Genomic DNA, 24,585 nt, shown 5'->3' with positions numbered 1-24,585 from the left:
TGGGTTATAGTGTCTGACTGCCTGAGTTTGCATTCTTCTCCAACCAGTTAGTAGGCATGACCTTGAGTAAGTGATTAACTACTCTGTACTTCATTTTCCTCGTCTGTAATAATAATAATAATGATAGCTACCTTATCCAGTTGTAATTAGGATTAAATGTGACAATAAAATATAAAGGAATTAGAATAGTGTCTGGTTCAGAATTTGTTGTTGTTAGAATAAGAGGTAAGCTAAGATTTACACCAGGGAATCTGACCCTGTAGACCACATAACACTTAACTTTTATGTGATATTCTAATAACCTTCTGGACAATCTGCTCTGTCTATTAAAGAAAATATCCCTTCTTATTTGTGGTTGGGTTGGTGTCTTTGGTGCCTAAGTATCCCAGTTCTGGTTTCAGCCCAAAGCACATTTTATCCACCCAAAAGTAGTTGGATAATAGTTTTCTAAGTCCTGAAGCACAGTAGGACTTAATTTTGTCAATTCTAGGTGAAACTGAAAGACAAATGAGCAAGAAAAAAAAAGTTTCTAGGAAATAATATTTCTATACTGTTGGTTCCTCATTCCTAATTTTTTCTAAATCTGTTTTCATTTTGATTTTGACTTTCCCAAGTCAGCAAAAACAAAAAGGAGACTTGAGGCCTTCCAAATCAGCAATTTCTGTCTCCTCAATTTTCTTTCGCAGTTCAATATTTCATATTCTGAAGATTTATAAAAGGTTAAGAATACACACAGAACATTAAATATTTAAATTAACAACCAATATGGATATAAAGAAATGAGTTCCAATAATTATAGAGTAGAGCGGCACCTTGTCTACAACATGGATACATGTTGAACGCCAACATTTCGCTTTTGAAAATACCTAAGAAATGCTACCAAACTAAGTAGCATACATTTGCAAGCTTATTTTACATAGGAAATTAATATTGATATTATGAACACAAATTTAAACACCTAATGAATATTCCATCTAAGCTGGAAGGCATCATGATTTGACTGCTCAGAAATCTTGAAATTAACATTCATTATTTTGAGCCAAATAGCTCATAAGCATTACCTTTTCTGTAGGATTAATTTGTACCCTTCTAGTGATGTTCCCTCGGCAGGCTTGACTCTGATTGGGTGACCAATAGCCAGGCAGCCCTGTGTTATCGCCCGGCTCAGGATCATTCCAGTCTTCCAATGAATAGAAAGGGGGGAGAAAGGTCTAAATAAGTTAAAAGAACCAGAAAATTCAACAATGTGTCACAACTAGTGAGGTCATTATGCCTGGATAAGCCCGGATATTAACAGTTGCTGAAAGTGAAACACTACCCACAAGTTAGCAGTCAGCGAGCCCTGCTCAGAATCAGTGATCTTCTGTCCAACAAGGGTGGCATTTTACAGTTCAGCGCAAAATAAAACAGACCTTGATATCTTCATTTGTCCTTTTTTTCTGTGCATATTTCACAGGGCAGCAATTTGGGGTCCATCATGTGTCACTTGTTATAGTTATGACTACAGAGCTTATGTGAAATATGTATGCACAGAAAAAAAAAGAGCAGTGAACTGAAAAGATTGAAACAAATCCTTAACCTTTGTATGAATTTAAAGTTTTACTCTGGGTATAAATACCATGGGTTAAACATTTTTAGGTGGTTTGTGAACTACTTTTGCTTTAAATGTTAAGATACTCTGAATAGGAAATTAAGAATATTGTTTAAATGGCCATTTGACAATTTTCTGATTTGAGAATCAACAACACATTTTATTTCATTTTTTTTCAATATATGAAATTTATTGTCAAATTGGTTTCTATACAACACCCAGTGCTCATCCCAAAAGGTGCCCTCCTCAATACCCATCACCCACTCTCCCCTCCCTCCCACCCCCCCATCAACCCTCAGTTTGTTCTCAGTTTTTAAGAGTCTCTTATGCTTTGGCTCTCTCCCACTCTAACTTCTTTTTTTTTTCCTTCCCCTCCCCCATGGGTTTCTGTTAAGTTTCTCAGGATCCACATAGGAGTGAAAACATATGGTATCTGTCTTTCTCTGTATGGCTTATTTCACTTAGCATAACACTCTCCAGTTCCACCCACATTGCTACAAAGGGCCATATTTCATTCTTTCTCATTGCCACGTAGTACTCCATTGTGTATATAAACCACAATTTCTTTATCCACTCATCAGTTGATGGACATTTAGGCTCTTTCCATAATTTGGCTATTGTTGAGAGTGCTGCTATAAACATTGGGGTACAAGTGCCCCTATGCATCAGTACTCCTGTATCCCTTGGATAAATTCCTAGCAGTGCTATTGCTGGGTCATAGGGTAGGTCTATTTTTAATTTTTTGAGGAACCTCCACACTGTTTTCCAGAGCGGCTGCACCAGTTTGCATTCCCACCAACAGTGCAAGAGGGTTCCCATTTCTCCACATCCTCTCCAGCATCTATAGTCTCCTGATTTGTTCATTTTGGCCACTCTGACTGGTGGGAGGTGATATCTCAGTGTGGTTTTGATTTGTATTTCCCTGATGAGGAGCGACATCAACAACACATTTTAAATGAGTGACAACCACTAAGGGTTTCTGGCATGCAAAATTGTCTATCCTAACAGGTAAAAATACATATTTTGGAAAAAGGGAAAGACCATGCAATCTAAAAAGATTTTCAAACTTGTTTTATATTTAGCATGTAACTTTTATTTCTCATGGTTTTGCTGTGTGGTAAAAAAAAAAAAAAAACAAAAAACAGATGATAACTTGGGAAACGTATTCTTTAAAATTTTGGTTTTAGTAAGCACTGGATTGAATCCTCATTTGAACATGTTTGTCTATATTGAAAGAAACCTGCTTTGGATGGGGATAAAGAAACATTTGTTAAGCACTTTCTGTATACCAGACACTACGCTTGAACTTCACACATGCTTTCTTATTAATCATCATAGCAACTGTGCAAGATAGATAAGACTATTTTATAGAGAAGGAAACAGTGGTTCCGTGCAGCTAAGTAACTTTCTCAAGGTCTCAAGAATAAAAAGGATTCTAATTCCAATCTATCTAACTCCAAAATCCATACTCTTTTTAGTAAGCATTTCAATTATTTTTGATGAAATTTTAGACAAGTACAGGTTTTTTGCTATCATAAAATTCTATAAACAGATACCATGGAATTACAGAATCTGAGGTCTAGAAAAGAACTTTCCATATCAACTGGTCAAACTCTTTTCAGATAAGACTGAAGCCCATATACAGTTGTGACTTACCTGAGGTCACACAAGTGTTCAGTGGCAATGTTAAAACCAAAACACTTCCATAAATTGATCAAATATAGAGCACCATTCTCTATTACAGTAAAAAGGCATATGTTTTGAAGTCAGACAGACCAAGAATCTTTCCTCTGCTACTTACTAGTCTTAGTTTATTCAGCTGTATAATGTATGAGATTAAATAAGATAATAGATACATAGAAGATGCCTAACATATAGCAGATGTTTAACAAAATGGCAAATATTGTTATTAAACCTGAAGCAAAATACAACTTAAAAAGGGGTTTCCAAGTTGGAAGTAGATTGAGGAAATATCTCATCTAATCTCATTCTGCCTTGATATGAAATGAATATTTCTTGGTTCCTTTGTATCTTAATTGCTCTATACATTTGTTTTTAGGTCTCAGAGAATCAAAAATTAACATTAAGAGCAATCCCAAATTTCATTTGAGAAAATTGTTTCAATCCCCCCCCCCCCCCCCGACTCCAACACAGTACCAGCAAGCTTGCCTGAGTGACTCTGCACCCATAGAAGTGCTAAGAAAAGGCCAAAATAATCTATTGTGAGGGGGCAAAAGAAGACAAAAGAAGGGTAGATAAAAGCTGCACCATCTCTTTATGGGCATAAATATTTGATGGCAATTACAAAACATATTTCAATAGTAAGAGGAGAGGGGAGGGCAGTTACATGTTCTCAATTTAAATCAGATCCAGTAATAGTAAAGTTAAAAAATTAAATAGTGTCAATACATAGGTATAAAATGTGCTAGTCATTGTTCACATTTTATACTCAGGGATTTCTCTTAAAATTATCCTTATGAAGATCATACACTATCATTATACAGTGCTAATCCACCAGGCTCCATGAAGCTCAGCAATGTAGATGGAGTGGAACTAAATGATATCACACAAATCTCATAAAAATGGTGAGTCTGTGGACTATACATAAGCTCTAAGCTGAGTTTAAATACACTCTGCATATGAACTAACCACCACATCTGAAAGTGGATTGAATGCCCACATGGGGATCTACAGAAGCCCTCTGCACCAGACACACCAAGGGCAGAGAGGTAGCATTCATAACAGTCAACAATTTATCATGCTTTCACTTGCATGCTTATGTGCATGAAGGCACCAGGATCTAGAGACGCACTGTGATCAGGGAGCATGGGAAGTCACTCAGCGAGAGCAGACACTTTTGGGTACCTTCGTGATCAGCCAAACACTAGCTGCAGGCCACAGGGTTGATGGAGCCATCTGACTTCCACTGCTTACTTCCCTGCTTGAGGAGCTCCGCTTTCTGATGGAAACAGAGGCATGAAGGACGATATTGGGATCCGCCTATACCATGAAAAGAAGTATGCATTGTTAAACTCACAGTCTGAAAGTTCACCCTCTTCAACACACTCACCCAAAATGGGTTATCCTAAGACATTATGTTTCTGATTGAGAAGGTCTCTTTGGAAACAATAGTGCTCAATTCCATTTAATTCAATTCAATTAATATTTGTTGTGCATCAGCTCTGATATGCAAGGCACTAGACTGCGTGGTGTGGGATATGATACAGTATTTTTCCTGCCCTAGAGAAACTTGTAACAGAAGAGTCAATAACACACACACACACACACACACACACACACACACACACACACACAGGCAGAAACAATGGATTGCAGAATGGGGACATCAAAGGAGAGCAGTTAAAAGGCTCCACAATTTCCTTAGAATAAAGGGATATGAGTTGAGAATTTAGTGATAGTTGTGAGGATGGATAGGAGGGGACCAACTGGTAACACACAGTATCTGTGCTTCCCATATTTGTTATCAGATTACATACATCAAACATATGGTATACCTTCTAGCGTTTCTCACCCAGACTTGATTGTAAAATTAATAGACATTCACATCACCTGTATATCACTAAATATTTAGTAAAATTTCCACTAACTTATATGATCACTTTTCCTGAGTAATCATGCTAAATTTTTAAGTACCAATATCTGTTTGTATAGGATTATGGGAATATGTCAGTTTTGCTTTAAGCCAAATAAATGATGGTGCTTCAATAACAATTTAAGTTATTTTCTAATACTAGAAAGCATATTCTAAATCTGTGCTAATACCAGGTATTTGTTGAGTAGCAACTGATTCTTAAAAATACAAAAATTAAATGATAATTTAAAAGGTAATATTTACAAATGCAATCAGGCGATAGCAAAAGGGTATAGCTAATATATTTGACAATTATTCTATAATGGAAGATAGTTACTCCTCAAGAGAATAAAATGTCTTCTGAGTCCCATAAGTGAAAATAAAATTTTAAAAATACAGCAACCACACGACGTAACCAGATTTGACTTGCAGCTCTTTGACTGTGTATTCCCCAGTTAGCCAGTAGTGGCTGGATTCTGGAGGGGAATCCCCCACAGTTTCTGAACAATGATAAACTATATTCTACTAATCCACCCGCCACAGGACTCAGCATTTAAAGTAGCACTCTTACTCAACCTCCTAACTCCAAGTTGCCATCACACTCCAAACTCTCCTCTGCAACTGGGAAGAAGATTGTTTTGACTGGAATTAGTCAGACAGAAGAACCGTACTGCCAACTGCTTCTTTGTACAGCACCTGCTGCCAGCGCCTAAATTCTTGTTATCTCCACAACATGGTTTAATCTTTTAACAGTTGGCTTATTGGTGAAGAGCGAAGGGGTCCTTTGTGTCTGTCTTGGGTTGGCACCTAGTATTAACACCATGCTGTTCTTCGAGAGATATTTTGCTGGACAGTTCCCAAGTGATTCTACATAGACCAGACACAGCCAGACCCACTCACTCAGCTTCATTGCCTGTTATTAAAAGAAAAAAATCTTGCCAAGAGTGGGGTTCTGATACGTTTAAAATTGACAATAGCCATTAAATTTCAATTTGTGACTTCGCCTTCTTTTCTCTTTTTAGTTTAATTGGATAGTTTAGCTTTAGACCGGACATTTATGAAGGTGGGGAAAATAAAAACTGAAAACTGCAATTCATAAAAGTGCTCTGACAACCTGCAACATGGTATACATGTGTGTGCTTGCACATACACACGTATGCATATACCAGCATTTATGTTGAGACTGTTTTCTAAATACATACCATCACATAGGTCATTAGGAAACCGCTTCTTTGTTTTGAATCTCTGTCTCTCTTGCCATAGATAGACAGATAGACAGATAGATAGATAGATGTATCTCCCTCTAAATGACCATTATCATTTTGGTTGTCTGAATAAACTGTGCTGATATGGAAGCTGCCAGTGATTTAAAAAATGATGCATGCATTTTCTGGGCCAATTAAAACTTCTTGTTTACTTTTCTTTTTCCAAATCACTAGTGAAGGTGGAGTAGCCTTCAATGTTCCTGTGAAAATTCAAAATAATAAGAGAACCACTTATGGTCTTACTTATAGATCTACTGAGGAATAAGATGTAAGACAATGAAATTTTTCTTGAAAAGAGAAGCTCTTTATTCTGAACAAATTGTTTTCTTTGCTACATAGAAATTTTATAAAATTTTTCATTTTTGATAGTGAATTTAGGGCCAAATTAAAAAAATGATACACAAATTAAAATCACAACTATAAGAAATGCTATAACATCCCTTTCCTCACGTTCCTGATGTTCATTCTTACTGCTTTCATTCTCTAAAACTATAGCTGATCAATACACCCACCTCAAAGGCCAAGAACTGGAGAAGTCTAAAGGCAGAAAATATAAGTGAGTACATAATTATGCAATCAAACATGTAAGATGTAAATATGCAGTCCTCCAATAGCTTCCAAATATTGGTCTAAAAATAAGGAAGGGATTCAGGATTTTATTAAAGTTCACTGTCTTATTCTAATGGCAACCAGTTCAAAATTAAAAATAAAATTTTGTATTTTCCTCAGTATCAATTATTTGTAGAAAACATTATTTTTCAAGGACTTGCTCTGCAAAGAAATAGGACAGTAAAAAAAGTGTTCATTTTTTCCCCCAGCCTCCTTGTGACATATAGAATAATTTACTCTGTTAGCATCCATGACTGCTGATTCATAAGTTGTAAGTTTATAACTTGTAACTAGTACGCCACAATTCTAATTGTGCAATAATTTGGCCTTGTTCTCACTATTGCCCCCAAAAGTTGCCACTAATGTCCTACTAAAGTCTGATTATACCAAAAGGCTAGGATCAAAATATGTTTCCTTTCCATTTTGGCGGAATATATTACCTGCCAAATACTGGAGTCCATTTTTTCTATTTTTTCCCACATTCAGGTATTACTAAAACTATTCCTCTCATGAAATGTTTTGTTTTTTCTTTTATATTAACTACCATGAAGTTTAAATCTCATCCAGTGCATGGAAATATTCAATTTTATTGCCCTTAAACTGAAGCAATATAAAAATGTTGCCAATTTAGGTAACAATAGAGAACTGTTGAAAGATGTATTTGCCAAACTGTCAATTTGTGGTAGATTCCAAATCTTTTGAAATGGATGAAAGAGCAACAGGTTGTAATTGTCAGGGTTATATCTATCTCCCACATTACTAATAGGGATTATATGTTCCAAATTTTTCTCTGTAGGAAAGGTTTTACTTGTCAATAAGAGATTTAAAAGAACAGTGAGGGGTTGGGCACTGGTATCTCTTTCTCAAGCCAATTTTAAAACGTATGCATCAAGAATATCGGCTTTTGCCTCCCTCTCTCTACCCCTGTTGTAATCCTCTTAGTGTCTTCTTTACCACAATGAGCATCAAGATTCTACAATAAAAGGTCCTATGGATATCTATCACCTCTGCTAGAATCCCTCTTTAAAACTGCTCCATTTCAGGTTATTAAATTACTATTTCCAATGCACTGATCACCTCTCTGTATATAATTGGAGATGCTTTTCTGAAAGGATTGTAAGATTTCATAGCTAAGGGAGGGCCATTTTTTTTTTTGAAAGCTTCTTTTTTACTAGCCAGTTTATCAAATTGTTGCTTTCTTATACTACTATTTTGGTTGGACTAAAATTTTATTCAAAACCAATTTCTTCTTCTAAAAATATGATAGTGTACAAACTTTTATTTAAGATGAGTTGTCTCTTTTTCACTGAATCATTAAAAACAGCTAATAATGACGAAATAAGTGGATTGTTATTCTCTCATTTTTCAACATTATGAAATATAGTTATCTTTTCAAGTCCTACACTGGCATAAAATAAAAAAAAAAAAAAGAAGCTTCCTTTGAGTTCTTTTCCTCTGATAGCTCCTTGATATCCTTTTCTTTTTCTTTTTTTTTTCAGATTTGAGCTGGTTTCTGTTGAATGAGTTAATTAACCAGTGAATTCAATTCCATCTAGCTAACTCTGAACATCTAGATATTGCAGTAATGACAAGGATGACCAGGATGCCCTTTGCCCTTGAGAAAGATCTATTCCAGCAGGGAGGATAAAAAAAAAAAGGACCTCTTGAGTTATTCCTAACACAACATTAAATCAGATCTTGCCTGTGTTTGAATATTTCCAATGGCTCCTTGTTTGCTACAGAACAATATCCAGAATCTCTAACAATGAATTTAAGACCCTTCATGATCTGATTAGATTCTCAGTGGAATCTAGCATTCTTCCTTTTCTTCCCCTATGTGACCTGATATGTGTTCATATCATACTTGGAGCACTAGTTGACTTTGAACCATGCAAAAAAATGCTTGATAGGAACAGCATCAAGTTCAAACTCATTATGAGTGGCATAGAATGGATGCAACAAGGATGTGAGTCCAGAAACATCATATCTAGTATGGAGATGAAGGTCAGTAAAGAAAGATTTCATGAAACAGGCACAAATCAGGTAAGACTAGAATGATAGGCAGAATTTCAGGAAGCCTTTAAAGAATGCCAGCTATATGTCAGACACTGTGTTAGAAAATGGCATAAGGATGTTAAAGAAGGCTGGTGGGTAGTGACAAAGAAAGAGAGGTTGAATTCCAGAGATCCACATGGGCCTAATAACAGAAATCGTGCAGTACTTTCAGAAAACAACAAATGAACAATCAGGCTTGGATAACACATGAGGAACATATTAGCAAATATTGAGCCTTGAAAGATAGATGTAGCTAAATTTTAAAAATCATTCATCAAAAATGTATTGTGCACCTGCCCTACATTCAAAATCTGTCCTAGAATTCACAAATACAAAGATGAGTGAGACATAATGTCTGTGCCCAAAGAATTCTCAATTTAGTGTAAGAGAAAGGAATAAAAACAAATGACTATACCAAAACACAACTCTAAGGACAAAAAGGAAGTTCAATAATATGAGGTTCATTCTTTCTGGAGGACCTGAGAAAACTTCTTGGAAGAAGAAGGAGTTGAATAAAGCCTTAAAAAGCAAGGAATGGTAATGGTGCAGTGGTGGGGGGACGTATATCCGAGGCAAACAACACACGCCATGGTACAAGAGTACCAAAGTGAGAAACATGTTATGGGGCACAATATATTAGCTCTAACTGTAGTTTCGGGTACAAAGATCAAGAAGAGAAGATTGAAGAGAAGATTGGGAAGGCAAGTTGAGAGTAGAGGTGGATTAGAGGAGATCCATGGAGATCAATGAAGGCCTGATAAGGATTTGGAATTTCAGTAGGCAACTGCCAGGGATACAAGTTTTTTGAACAGGAAATAATATCACAGCAAAAACCTAAAAAGCAATGCCAACAGGATCAGAACTATGGTAAATAAATCAGATAAGTATAAAATACAAAAGGCATTAATTCTTAGTTGCATTTATGTTCTACATTTGCTCAAAATCTAACAGGATTAGAAATACAGTTGACCCTGGAATAACACAGACTTGAACTGCGTGGGTCCACTTACATGCGGTTCTTTGATATAGCAGAGTATTGTAAATGTATTTTCTCTTACACTATGATTTTCTTAATAACATTCTATTTTTTCCAGCTTACTGGAGATAATACAGTACATATTGCATAAAATATATAAAATACGTGTTTATAGACTTTATGTTATTGGTGAGGTTTCCAGTTAACCATAGGCTATTCACAGTTAAATTTGCAGGCAGTAAAAAATTAAATGTGGAGGGGTACCGGGGTGGCTCAGTCAGTTAAGCATTCAACTCTGGCTCAGGTCATGATCTCATGATTTGTGGGTTCGAGCCCCATATCAGGCTCTGAGCTGTTGGCACAGAACCCGGAATCTGCTTCAGATTCTGTGTTTCCCTCTCTCTCTGACCCTCCCCTGCTCACGTTCTCTCTCTCTCTCTCTCTCTCTCTTTCAAAAACAATAAATAAAACATTAAAAAATATATCTGTTAAAAGACCTTTCATAGCTCAGTTGGAGAAGAAAATTCTTTACTAGCATGAGAAATTTCTAAGTGTAAATTAATACATAGACCTTTTGGATTGGACTGTCATGAGTGGGTTTCCAAAGAACTCTTATTCCTTAAATACATTGATCCACAGAGCAAATAGATAAAATCCTTGTTACCATCTTAAAGTTTTTAAAACAATGCCAACTTATTAATACAGTAGATAGAAAGAAAATATGCTAAGCAATAGTACTTAAGTGACACAATCCAGGTAAAAATTTTTCTAGTAGGAATACTATATATTGGTTCAGTTTTAAAAGTGCTTAATTAACAGGAAATAGAGAATAATGCCCCAACATTTGTAAAATACTTGAAACTTTTCAAAAACTTTCACAAAATTCACTCAGTCACCATGTATCAAATGACAATCCACTACATAAAATACCTTCATTAAGTATAATAAATAATTCTGACCTTGTTCTGTAGGAAATGGTTCTCCAAGTCCACCTTTTCAAATTGATCAGGTATCTGTTGACTGGTACCATTGAAATTAACTGGGAATCCCTCACAAACTTCCCAACTAAGAAAAGTAAAATATTTATTTTTGTTAAAATAATATGTACTTAATTACAATACTCTTTAATCTACTAGTATAATAACTTATATGTCTTATACTCTACAGGGGAGAGAAAAACAAATGTTTAGTCCATAATCTTTTTAAACAGAAATTTGTAATGTGTTTTGTTATCCATACCTGGGAAAAGGGAGACTTAAAGTTTGTATCTTGCAATTATTTATGATACTGAGGGATCCCATGCCTAATTAATGATTAATAGAACAGAGAAATTAAAAAAATGATTTTTAATCTTACAGAATCGCTCACAGTGGGCACCATCTTCACTGTTAAATTTTATTCTAAATACAATGGACTATGAATAAAGATTTTTTTATACTTAGCGTGGATGTGTAAAGCATATTATTTTGGTAATTTTTAGACAGTCTTAAGAGGCAACACAGTCTAATGAGCACATGGACAAGCCACAAACTGGAGTAACTGGGTTTCATTCTTACTTCAGCCATTCTTATTTTAAAAGTAAACCAAACCTAATTCTAAAGAAAATTATCAGGCTCAACACTGATATTTTAAGATACATCACATAGCATGTTATTCAACAGAAACCAGTTCTGGGGCTGTTAATAGTATTTTTTCCAATACCCTGAGAACTATAAATTAGAGTATGATTATTAAGATTTCAAATAATGCACATTAGAGTATAGAAAGAAAATTCAAATGGAATCCAAAAATTATGTAAATTGTCTTCAAATAAGTTTGCTTTCAGTAAGGGCAGTTTCATATTGTTATGCTTAGTGACCTAGATCTAACTTAAAAACCACTCAATAAAACAGTACTCATTGCACCCAGGGAAGGGAAATTAAGAAGGAATACATGAATTAAAAATTAAACTCCTTGCTAAAACTTGAAGGGAAAGGGTCTGGGCAAATTTAGTAGCTTGGGGAAAGATTGTGGCACAAGAAATAAATCTTCTTATAAATGGAAATGCTTATAAAAAGAAATGCTGATATGTTATTTTCTATCTATAAAGAAAAAGAAGACAAAACAGATTCTAATCTTGCCTGGAAAATGCAGGCAGTCACTGGGGGATAGAATTGTTTAAACAACCAAAGAAGACCAAAGAATTCATCTTTGTAGACATGTTTGGCAGTAGGTTGACACTAGCTGGATCGAGTGACCTCATCAGACTGCTTCTGGTTCTCTGGATTTTCCCTCTATAACCTTTTCACCTGTATATTAAGGACACTATAATTTGTTAAATTACAAAATATAAAATATAGATGGGACCTTACAGAGAGATCACCTAATCTAACACACTATCAGTGTCAAATACAATAGCCACTCATCATATATACCTATTTAAATTAGAATTAGTATAATTTAGGGGCACCTGGGTGGCTCAGTCAGTTAAGCATAGGACTCTTGGTTTCAGCTCAGGTCATGATTTCACGGTTTGTGGGATCAAGCTCTGCATCAGGCTCTGTGCTGACAGCATGGAGCCCACTTGGTATTCTCTCTCTCCTCTCTCCCCTCTTTCTCTGCCCCTCCCTTCTCAAAACGAATAAATAAATATTAAACATTTTTAATCAGTATAATTTAAACAAAATTAAAAATTCAGTCACATTAGTGACATTTTAAGTGCTCAATAATTACAACATATGCTTCTATCATCATAGCAAGTTCTATTGGACAGTGCTAGACAGTGGGTAAGCCCTCAGTTCTTTTTTTTTTTTTAATGTTTATTTATTTATTTTGAGAGACAGCATGAACAGAGAAAGGGCAGAGAGGGGGGGGAGAGAGAGAATACCAGCACGACCAGCACAGAGCCCAATGTGGGGCTCAATCACATGAAACATGAGATCATGACTTGAGCCAAAATCAAGAATCTGTCACCAAACCGAGCCACCCCAAGCCCACAGTTCTTAAAAAAGACAATCTGTTTTAGAATCCTGGCTCTACCATGTATCAATGTGTGAATGGACAAATTACTCTGCCTCTCTGTGCCTCAGTTTCTGTCTCTATAAAATGGAGTATTAGTGAGATAAGGTAATGATGGTATTAAAATAATTGTTTTGAGGATTAAATAAATCCTTACCCAATTCATTTAGAACTGTGGTCAACACTTAGTAAATACTGGGTTTTATTATTTATAGATAAGAAGCTGACACCCACCCGCCCATGTACAATCATGAACAGAGATGGGGCTAGAAGCTCAAATCTTCTACCTCCTGTGTTGCCACCACCCCACCATTTCTCTAGCATATTGCTTCTGTTCTCAATTGCTTCTGTTCTCATCATCATCAAATGAGATGCTTAAATATGAACACTCCCACAAGAAAACATATTATTTAATATTTTAATGATTCCATTCAAAACTCTTAATTTAGAAACCACTAAAAACAGTTTTTACATTTCAAATAAAATTGTTACCTCTGCAAAGCAGAAACTATAGTCCGCTCATTTCTTCATATGGTTTTTTAAAACTTAATAAAAGTTAGAGATAAGTCTTTTTAGACGTGAGCTCATTACATCATGAAATAAGTCAAAAAAATACACAATTGCTTATTAAGACAATTAGAGAACGTCTTTCAGTGTTTCAATCTCTCACTCTGGGAAATCTGAATTAGGTAATACAGATTACTTTAACCAAGCACATGTTAATTTACTTGTCACATCCAGGTAGCAGAACAGCATTAGGATCCAAGAAGGTTTTATATGCAACTGTAATGCCATCTCTGTCAAATGCAGTCACCTGGTCAAAGGTCAGACTCAAAACAGGGTTTAGTGGAGATCTGAAAAATGGAAAAAAAAAAACATCAAAGTGATCTGCAAAAGTATACAAACACTGAAATTTGAGCACAAGTAAACAATAAAACCTATAATATCAGTGAGTAATAAAGTCCAGAAAAGTGAATTTCCTGTTATAAAGCACTACAGTTGATATCTTATGCTGATACTTGAAATGCACATTTTAGTTTATTTGGCTGATTGATAATATGTCAAGGACAGTTGCAACATATGTAATTTTTAAAAATAATTTCAATAATAAAAGCAAAGTATTTAGTTGAGAAAAACAAGCAATTATCGTTCACACAATGCAACACACCATTAATATTCTCTGGAGAAGATAATTAAATGAATTCTTAATATTTGGCTATGAACTACTATTTTTTATAAGCACACTAAATGCTAGGCTGATTTCATTTTTCATATTACATACTGTTAGTTATTTTGTTTTAGAGTAATTTAATTATAAGAATTAAAATCAAATGAGAAACGTCTCAAATAAAAACAATGGCAACTGGCATTATGTCATCCATGAGCCATTTTTGTCTCAATTGGTGACAAAGACTTGATATTTAACTTCATAATTATAGGACTCAACCGCATCACCTGTGTAGGGTTGTCAAAAATTTTTAAATTGAATCTAATCGTGAGAAAACATGCAGATAAATCCAGAATGTGGGACATCCTACAAGAATAGTGCCTGAACTCTTCAAAAAAAAAAAAAAAATTTAATGTCATGAAAAGCAAAACAAAGGTGAGAGAATATTCTAGATTAAAGACAACTAGAGAAAATAACTAGATGCTATGCATGAATCTTATTGGGATCCTGGACCACAAAAAACTCTAAAGCACATTTTGGATAGATTAAACATAGATTGCATATTAGATGAATTACATAATTGCTGACTGTGCTAGTTATTACTATGTGGTGACATAAAAGAACATTGTATTATTCTTCAGTTACATGACTGGGAGCATTTATGAGTGAAACTTTAATGGTTGTCTGGAAATAATCTCAATCCTCTCAAAAGAGAGAGAAGGGAGATATAAAAGGTTAAAACTAATGTGGCAACTTTTTAAACTCGTGAACCCAGGTGAAGGATATATATGTATTCATTGTACTATTTTTCAAGTTTTCTGTAGACTGCATCTTGTCCAAAATAAAAATTGGGAGAAAAAAATAATTACAAGACTCAAAATAAAAGCAGATACTGGCAAAATCATCTTTTTATAAATCAGCAAACTAACTCCACATATCAACATATATTAGACACATTAGAATTACTGCCTAAAAATGAATTTCATTTACTTAGTACATATTGCACATTGTCTTAATATATTTCAAACTAGATCTAGGAAATAACTTTTAGACATAAATTTTAGAAATTCCAATAGTAGCACAATGCTACAATTGTTCCCTAGTGCTTTATATTGGGATCAAAACCAGAAAAAAATATTATCCTATTAAAATAACAATGACATATAAACAAATATACACTTATGAGTTCTTCCAGCTACCATCCTCAGGTGATTTTAGGGTATTCTAGATACTTAGAATTTTACTAGTTATTCTAAAAATATGATTCAATTAACCAAGAACAAGTGTGCTGGTTGATCTTATTAAAATAACAAACATCATTAAAAACACCACAATTAGTCATTGTTTTCAGTTTAATAATACTACTTAAGAAGAAATTATTAGACATACATTTTAGTAAAGCCTTTCCTTGTCATTGGAAGAGCTTGCTAAATTATTCAAGAATCCTGGACACTATAAAATTCATCGCTGTTCTATCATTGTAAAAAACAATTCTAATGTGTAATTAAATTATATTTTGAAATCTGTCTATGGAAGAAAACATTCCTTACATATATTTTTAATTCTATACACTACACAGCATAAGAAATTATTAAGCATTTTAATTTTACTCTACTAGGAGAGAAGAAATAGAATTTTATAATATGCTACCCACAACTAATGTAACCAACTTCTTCCAAAACCTTCATGAATTTCTGGGTAGATTTATTTCAGTATTTGCAATTTTGACTATTAGAATATATAGCAAACCCAATCAGCTCCTAGTCTGTCTACGCTATTGTTATTATAATTAATATATGATCAATTACACCTGATAGGAAAAATTATTTTCCTCTATTTCCCTTATTCAAATAAGTAAAGGCTTAAAATTTTTTAAATAGGCAGAAAAGTGTGTTTAAGTTTCCTGACAAGCAGTTTCAGAGTTCATCTGGATGTGTCCTGTCAAAATATGCATAAATTTCTAAGATATTCCACACAACAGCCCAGCTCATCAGTGCCTGTAGACTGCAGCCTTTTTCTTTTTCCAGAAACACAGATAATTTTATGCAGGAATTTACCAATCTACAAAAATTTACACAATGCTCAGCAATAACCAGTAATTATTGTGGGATAATGTAAGGCGCTTTTGAGGAATATAACTTTGATAGGATAGGGCTTACAAGCTTTACCAATTTATCTTTAGCTGTCCTGTCATTGGTGCTTAAAAGGTTAAGACTTTATTTGTGAAAACATAGAGAGATAGTGGGGAATCATGTTGTCCACAGCTTCATAAATCTTGCTTAAGATCCTTTTCAATTACCATCCATTTCTCCTTTAAAAAGGGACAAAAAAATAGAGGAGTGGAAGCAGGTCAGGGCAGTGTGCGACAATGACAGTGTGATGGGCTTGGGCCCCCCGTGGCGTTTCCATCTGCTATCATTAAGGTGACTACTCAGACATGAACAAATCCCGCTTGCTGTGCTGACAGGCAGACTTCAAGAACTATGACAAGGCATTAAGACAGAAAGTCAGAGAGAGAGAGAGAGAGAGGGAGAGAGAGAGAAGGAGAGAGAGAGAGAGAGAGAGAGAGAGATGTCATATCTCACAAACAATACTGTCTCACAAAAAACACCCCGGAAATTTTATTGGAATGCAGAATTTCAAAAAAAAAATTCACAAAGGGTAGTACTTGGCTTCTCAACTCCCCTTTTAAATTAGCTTGCCCCTGGAAAGATTGAGGACAGACAGAAAATAAACACCTTGTTCCTACCTGTATGCTTTACCGTAAGAGACCCAAATTTTTTGTTCACTCTTCAGCAAAAGTGGATTCTTAATTTCTTGACCATGCTCATCAAAAAGCCGGATTGAAGAAAAATTGAGTCCTAGTGGGTTGGTGGGAGATCCTTGAAGCCTCTGATGGATCTTGAGAAGTAACTGGTGGTGGGGGAAAATAATGAAGAAGAAGGAGAAGGAGAAGGAGAAGGAGAAGGAGAAGGAGAAGGAGAAGGAGAAGGAGAAGGAGAAGGAGAAGAAGAAGAAGAAGAAGAAGAAGAAGAAGAAGAAGAAGAAGAAATAATGTAAAATGTGAACATATATAATAAACTGTCTGTACTCTGTAACAAATGAATCCAAACAAATGATAATTAAATTCATATAGAATGTTAAAAGAAGTGTGAAATGATGGCAATATTTAGCTCAGTGTAAAGTAACAAAATGAGCAGGGGCTTTTAACCAGCAGGGGGTGCCACAGGCTTGTGATTGAGCTCTGACCCTTTGGCACAGGGACTGAAAGCAGATGTGACAGTCTTACAGAAAGAGCAGTTAGCTTCTACACATGGTAACAGTCCTCTTTGATAAGGGTTATGCTTTTCTTGTGTGAGCTGCACATTTTGTTAGGCTCCTTCCAGTGCATGTTCAAGTTTACAACCAACAACCTGCCCCTTCCCAACTAACCTCGGGTAACCAATGGTAGAACAAGTCACCACTTATAGGATTGCAGAAATAAACATGGTTTTCAGGCTATGTTGATTCACTTAGACGAACCCTTCTTGAATGTAGTTTAATTAAGAGCCTTGCAAAAGCTTGTGAGCTGCTTCAATTATGAAAATGTTTTCAAGTTGTGAGTAAGCCATAATTGAAATGTGAAGTATGAAATGCTGCCATTTTACATTTTAAATAATAGCATTGTCAATGTGTTTGCTTCTGTCGTACGCTCCGGGTTGCTAAATTATCAAGATATTTCTAATTTAAGGCACACTTTAAATGAAAGTAATTCTAACTAACTGTGTTGCACATGGAATTTTAAAGGACATTTTTCCTTACCCATCAACTTTGTTTGAATGTTTAAGCTCTTTCCTGCTCTGCACCCCACACTACCCATCATTCTATTCTCCCTGGAGCCTTCTGTCACAGGCTTCCTTTTCTTCTCTCCCTTGTCAGTTCTTATGTCTCTCAGTTTCTTGTTACTCTGTAATCTCGGCAGGGAGGCAAATATATTTGTGGCCTTTTCTTGCCTAGCTGCTGTTCAGGGTGGTTTTTGGTCTTTCTATTAATTCGCATTGAAGGTATATTGAGAAGCTAAATGCCGAAGCTTAGACGAAAGAAGGCAAAGTTGCGATCCTGCCTTATACCCCAGGTTTCCTCACCTATTGGCTATAAAGTCTTGTCCGGGTAAAATATTTTCTTTGATCAGCAACCATATTTATAGAACACCTAAGGCTTAGGCTTTGTTGTAATTAGAGATAAATAACCGCATCTCTAACTTCATCAGCTCTCCATTGTTTTCATCGCCTCTATGTTGACCAGATTTTTACCCTTAAGCATCAGAAAGGCTGAAAACAATGACACATTTTTCATTTCATTGAAGTTAATGTTTCTCATCCAGCCTAATCAAGTCCTTTGAATTAAAAATAATGATTAGGGAAGGTGATAGAACAATAAAAATCTGTATTGTTTTTGGCTTTGTTCATTGAAACCACAAACATATTTTGAATTCTATAGATTGTTTTTACAAAGCCCTACATTTATTTCTGTGTGATCTCAGCCCTTGAGCTTATTTTTGGTCGAGTTGCTATTATTTCAGGAAACATGTAATGCTGATCATCTTTTAAATCACAGTGATTTTGCTTTGAAAGCATCATCCTTTTTTTGTAAAGGGGAAAGATATAAAAGATTTAAGGCCTGATCCAAGAAAGAAATATGTACACAGAGAATAGGAGTATGTGGCAGGAGCATATGAACACCTGACCACTTAACCAAATTCATTTTCACAGGAGAAGCATTGCAATTTCTATTTTCTCAACTTGGTGACAGACTGAATTTTAGGTGTTCAAAGATAAGCATTCAACAGCCTACAGGAGGTCAGGGCCTCAGTGCCTTTCATCTCTAGGTCATTGGCTAGGGCAGGGTCATGGCAACCAAAAGTTGCGATAATCTTCACCCATTTATCTTTAAAGCTATCATCACCAAGTCTTTATAAGATAAGAATTTGTTCAAGGACCTGAGAAGAGTGTGAAACATCTTAGGCTAATGATTGAGACAAGTGCGTGCCAAGGGAATAGTCATCCTTGGGTACCACAAGGGAATCTCCCTAACAAAGAGCTTTATAGTGCCCCTAATTCAAGTTTTTCCCCTAGAATTACTTGCATATAAAGCAAAGCATAGGTCAGTTTCAATGTGCCATAAGCCAACACAAAAACTTTCTATAAAATAATATCTTCCTATATAAGATAACATAAATACTGACTTCAATTTTAATGTAAACCAAAAAGTAAAATTTTCTAATACAAATAAGAGGGAAATAGGTAGAGGATTCTAGGAAGTCTTTTATACAATGTTGATTTATATAGTCAGAGATGTGAAGGTAAAAAGAAACCAACCAAGGCTCTTGATCCTTCTCTCTCTAATCAATCCAGGTAGAGTTTCCTATCTCTTCTGGCTCCAGCCAATGATCAGATCAGATGAAAATCTATACAACTCCTGTGATTGACTGTAAAGGCCAGGTAATGGATACCACCATGGAGAGATTAAGTCAGAGGGTGCTGAACTGAAGGGAAAGGAGCAAGTTTATAAACAAAGGCCAAGGAACAGAGCCCAAAACACTGGTGTATGCTTGGGTGTATAACCCCAATTTGTAAACAACAGGGTATTCAGTGTCCTTTTATGCAAGACAAAGACCCAAAATAAAGACCCTGAACATATTGGTTCTGCCTGAGAAACATCCCAATTGTCTGGAAAATAAGCAAAGGTAAGAGTGCCTAAGATAAACCATCTGGACATGCCCGCAATGAGCACAGGAGAAGACTAACTATATGCTAGTTGCTTACAGTTTAGGGCTTAGAAATACCCTCAACCCAGAACATACCCTCCACTGAATATCATGTCACTTCCTTTCAAAGTGTAAACAAGAGGGCAATCCCAGAGTACAGTGTAGACAGATTTCCAACTACAGGCAGAATGAAGGTTAAGATACTGTTAAGTATGAGACCAAGAGTTAATGCTGTTTTAAAGCTGAGAGCCTAAGAAATTCAAAAGTCAAGCTTGAGACTATCTATTTTTACAGAGCAGCAAATGATTAATCTCCCCAAAACAATTTTAAAGATGTAATTGTCTAAATTAACTGCAAGTAACTTGAGAGACACATATAGCCACAAACAGCCAGTCAGTAAACTCACTTTTTCCAACATATCACCAGTTTGTGTTGGGCTATTGGACTCCAGGTCTTTTTTGCTGATACAAACAGAGATCTCTCCAGTGTCTTTACCATTTTCAAATATCTGAGAAATAAGCACATTCAAAATTAAAAATAAATACATGCACATACACATTCGTGCATATGTTCATACATACATATATAAAGGTAAGCTTTCCTGGCTTTGCACGATATGGTGTCGACTGACAGTCCTGCATATGGGAACTGTGCAAGGCAAGGACTGTTTCTATGAACATGTGCAAGTAACTGGCAATGAAAATCAACAGGACTAGAACAGTATAGGAACGTCCCTTGTTCCTCCTTTCAGTTTCAGTATCTTTAACCTGACTGGCATTCCCTGCCATTTTAAAATAGAAGGAAACGTGGGGACATTAAAGGAGAAATCACTCACTGCACTGGATGCTTAAATGGGACAAGCACCAAAGAAAGGTCAGTTAGCAACAAATTAACCACTTTATTTAATTCTTTTGAAAAACATAAAGCCACAATTACGTGAGGGATCTTTGATTTATATTTAAAATATATCAGTGCTCATGGGGTGCCTGGCTGGCTCACTCAGTAGAGCACGTGACTCATGATCTTGGGGTTGGGAGTTGAAGCCCCATCTTGGGTGTAGAGATTACTTAAAAATAAAAATCTTAAAAAAAAATTAAAATAATAAAATATATAAGTGTTCAGTTCATCTTCTGACTTACTAAAAGGAAATTCAACCTGACAGATTCATTGCATATGACAGTACGATGAAAGCCATCCATTTTAAGTGCACATGCACAACAAGTTGTTGAGAGCAGAGATAAAATTCTTAACATTGCATTATGCAACACTTACTGGGAAAAAAATGCTAGCAAATGTTCTGGTCAAAAGTAGCCAAACAAACCAGTTCACACGGGGGGGAACCACTAGAATAAACACCATCCTCTGACCATGTTGAGGACCCACATGGGGTATGCCAATCCATTCACCAGGCTCTTAAGAATAGAAGCAGGCCAAGGAGGCCTGAATAATTTAAATCCTTTCTTATTTCATTTTTTCTCTAAATTTCTCTTCTTCCCTTTCTGATACACCTATCACATCAGAGTAGTCATTTTATTTATCTCTAGTGCTATTTCCAGAGAAGATAATTTAGGAAAATACCTTATTTAAAAGGAAAGAAAACCATCGATTTTGCTTTTGAGACAGTTTTGAGAGTTATTTAATTAGTCCAAGCCTAGTTTGGGAAATAATGTGAATGAATAGCACTTCCTTAGGCTTTAGCAAAAAAAAAAAAAAAAAAAAAAAAAAAAAAAATATATATATATATATATATATATTTATATATTTACTTATATACTTTTTATATATAAAATTTATTTTATATATAAATATATATTTATAAATAAATATATATTTATTATATATTTATATAATTATATATTTATTTATATATAAATATATATTTATATAATTATTTCTATTATTTATATATTTATATATATAAATATATATTTATATATTTTTTATATATTTATTTATATACTCATAATATTATATGAGTAATAATGTTCAAGAATTGTGGGGTTTTTTCTACTCAGTGCTTTTCACTGTGCTGATAGTCCAGTGGAGATAATGCAGCTGTCAGCCTTGGTACATTGATATCCCACCCCCTATAGCATCTTTCGCTAACAGGGATTTTTTAAAACTTCTTTTCTGAGTACATACACAATTCTGAGCAAGAAATCTCTCTACTTTTGCAAGGAACTTTGTAAACTCAACTGTTGCCTACAAACCTGCAGGAAATAACGTGGGTGGAGAATCCTACTCTCCCAACAATCTCTTCAGGGCCATAACCTGGAACAGAGCTCTTAAATAATAGTGACATTTAGCAAAGATAGTCTCAATTCTGGGTGTCATATATTCTGCAAGGTTAGTGTTGACAAAAGTTCAGTTTGGGGGACTTATTGACATTCCTTTGTCAAGACTTGCTAGACGTGAAATCAGAGTACAGAAAATTAATGCTCTAGAAAATAGCGAACTGCCAAACTGCGAGAGCAAATAGGAGTTGGCCAACATCTAAGACCTTCAGTAGCTCACTGCTTTCTTTACTACCAGTAAGAAGTCTGCCCTTCTAGGTCTAGAAGTGTAAAAAAAAAAAAAAAAAAATAGGGCGCCTGGGTAGCTCAGTAGGTTGAGCGTCCGACTTCAGCTCAGGTCATGAACTCATGGTTTATGAGTTCGAGCCCCAGGTCGGGGTCTGTGCTGACAGCTTGGAGCCTGGAGCCTGGAGCCTGTTTCGGATTCTGTGTCTCCTTCTCTCTCTGCCCATCCCCCACTTGTGCTCTGACTCTCTCTCTGTCTCTCAAAAATAAATAAATAAATGTAAAAATAGAAGTGTAAAAAAAAAAAAGGCTCTAGTCTCCAAAATCTCTATAAAGGCATTACAAAAAAATATTTTAGGGTTTAAATAAAATTTTAGGTGTTTAAGTGAAAGAAGCCTTTCACAACAATTTACACACACTAAAAAAGCTAACTGCCAGTGTGACAATTAGTCACTTGTGTAATGTACTGTTTTCTGCATTTTTATAAAAACTAAAATTCCCTAAGCTGAAATTTTTTGAGATTCTGCTTTTCCTAAGGCCTACCTCTCATTTTTAAGATCTTTATTACTATGCCCATTTTTCTAAAATCTAATTATTATTTTTTTTCTCTTCCTTTGTATGAGAAGTATTTTTACTTCTATTGTTCAATGTCTAAACAAAGATAGCTTTCTAAGCAGAGTTTCTGTGATTGACTAGCTATAGAAAAATAAAAAAAATAGTCTACTTTTATTTTACTGCTGCCTGATCATTGGCTTAAGAAATACCGACCGCTGTATTGGCTTCCCAGTGGCTCTCTGCATGGCCTCACCTCTTGACAGCTCTAAAATTAAATTCCTACCATTGGAGTGGGATGATGGAAAAAGCTAGCTGAGGCGAGTCTTGGGTCCTAAGGAGAAAAATAATAGAACCTTTAAAAAAAAAAAAAGTGATCCAGATCCTCTCAAAAGGCATGGTAGCTAATGACTACTGAAGAAAATACCTATGAATAAGAAGTTACTTCTGTGACTAGTTACAACAAATAAAAAGTTTTAAGGAGTGTTTTCCATGAACGACAGTCTTTGTACTTTCTGTCATGTCAATATTAACTTTTGTTAAGAAGGATTAAATTAGATTAACACCAATGTTTCCTTTTTTAAGTTTATTTATTTATTTTGAGAGAGTGTGTGTGCATGCATGCGTGTGGGTTGGGTAGGAGCAGAGGGAGGGAAAGAGAAAATCTTAAGCAGGCCCCATGCTCAGAGCAGAGCCCACTGTGGGGCTCGATCCCATGACCCTCGGATCATTACCTGAGCTAAAATTAAGAGTTGGTGTCTCAACCAACTGAGCCACCCAAGTGTCCCACACCAATGTCTTATTGTAATATTGTTGATCAATTTATTCACTCAACAAATATTTACTGAGTACCTACCATGTGCCGAGCACTGCTCAGGTGCTTAAGATACACCAGTGAACTAAGATTCCTGCTTTTGAGGAACAAAATAAGTAAGGAAATCACATAGCATGGTCAGGGTACATTCAGGTCCTGTAAAAGCTGTTTGTTCATTCTTTCTGTTAAAGAAGGCCCACCAAACCGTATAAGCTTGGTGGACCTTCAATACAACTGGTGGGCCTTCTTTAACAAAAAGAATGCAAAATTACAAACGTAAAACTAGATAAAAGATATTCACTTAAAATGAAAGAAAAAAATCACAACAATTTACACACACTAAAAAGCTCACACATAGCAAAAACCATTACAAAATATTTCCATTAATTAACTACCCAACACACATATTTTGGCTGAATTGTCTTTGATCATCTCTTCATATGGTCATTTGGTAACATTTTCTATAAGGAGAATAGGAAGATGATTCTTCCCTCTAGCATGGTTAATCAAAAAAAATATTATTTGTTTGGAGAAATCTCTCAGCTTCACAACTTTGTTGGACATTTCATAAAAATGTTTAGGATTGATGTCACATTTGGGAAAACCTTGATCATAGTTCTTTAAAATATGAGCTATAAGATGTGGAAGAATTTCCTACAAATAGTTGGCTTTATTATTTTCCCACCATGTTTCTCCTCCAC

General features: G+C 35.2%; 1 protein-coding gene across 2 annotated transcripts in view; it reads right to left on the bottom strand.

Annotated features, from left to right (window-relative positions):
• Positions 1-24,585, bottom strand: part of DCDC1 (doublecortin domain containing 1) — a 484,878-nt gene that overhangs the window by 218,388 nt on the left and 241,905 nt on the right. For both annotated transcript variants that reach the window (XM_060606272.3, XM_060606273.3), the window contains 6 exons: positions 20,406-20,507; positions 17,003-17,166; positions 13,814-13,939; positions 11,048-11,153; positions 4,457-4,591; positions 1,062-1,180 (listed from right to left, as the gene is read on the bottom strand). In XM_060606272.3, the coding sequence (XP_060462255.3) occupies positions 1,062-1,180; positions 4,457-4,591; positions 11,048-11,153; positions 13,814-13,939; positions 17,003-17,166; positions 20,406-20,507 (752 nt within the window). The remainder of the gene's footprint in view (positions 1-1,061; positions 1,181-4,456; positions 4,592-11,047; positions 11,154-13,813; positions 13,940-17,002; positions 17,167-20,405; positions 20,508-24,585) is intronic.

Source organism: Panthera onca, chromosome D1 (assembly GCF_046562875.1).
Source record: "Panthera onca isolate mPanOnc1 chromosome D1, mPanOnc1 haplotype 2, whole genome shotgun sequence".
Taxonomy (NCBI): domain Eukaryota; kingdom Metazoa; phylum Chordata; class Mammalia; order Carnivora; family Felidae; genus Panthera; species Panthera onca.
This window is presented reverse-complemented; position numbering and strand designations above follow the sequence as displayed.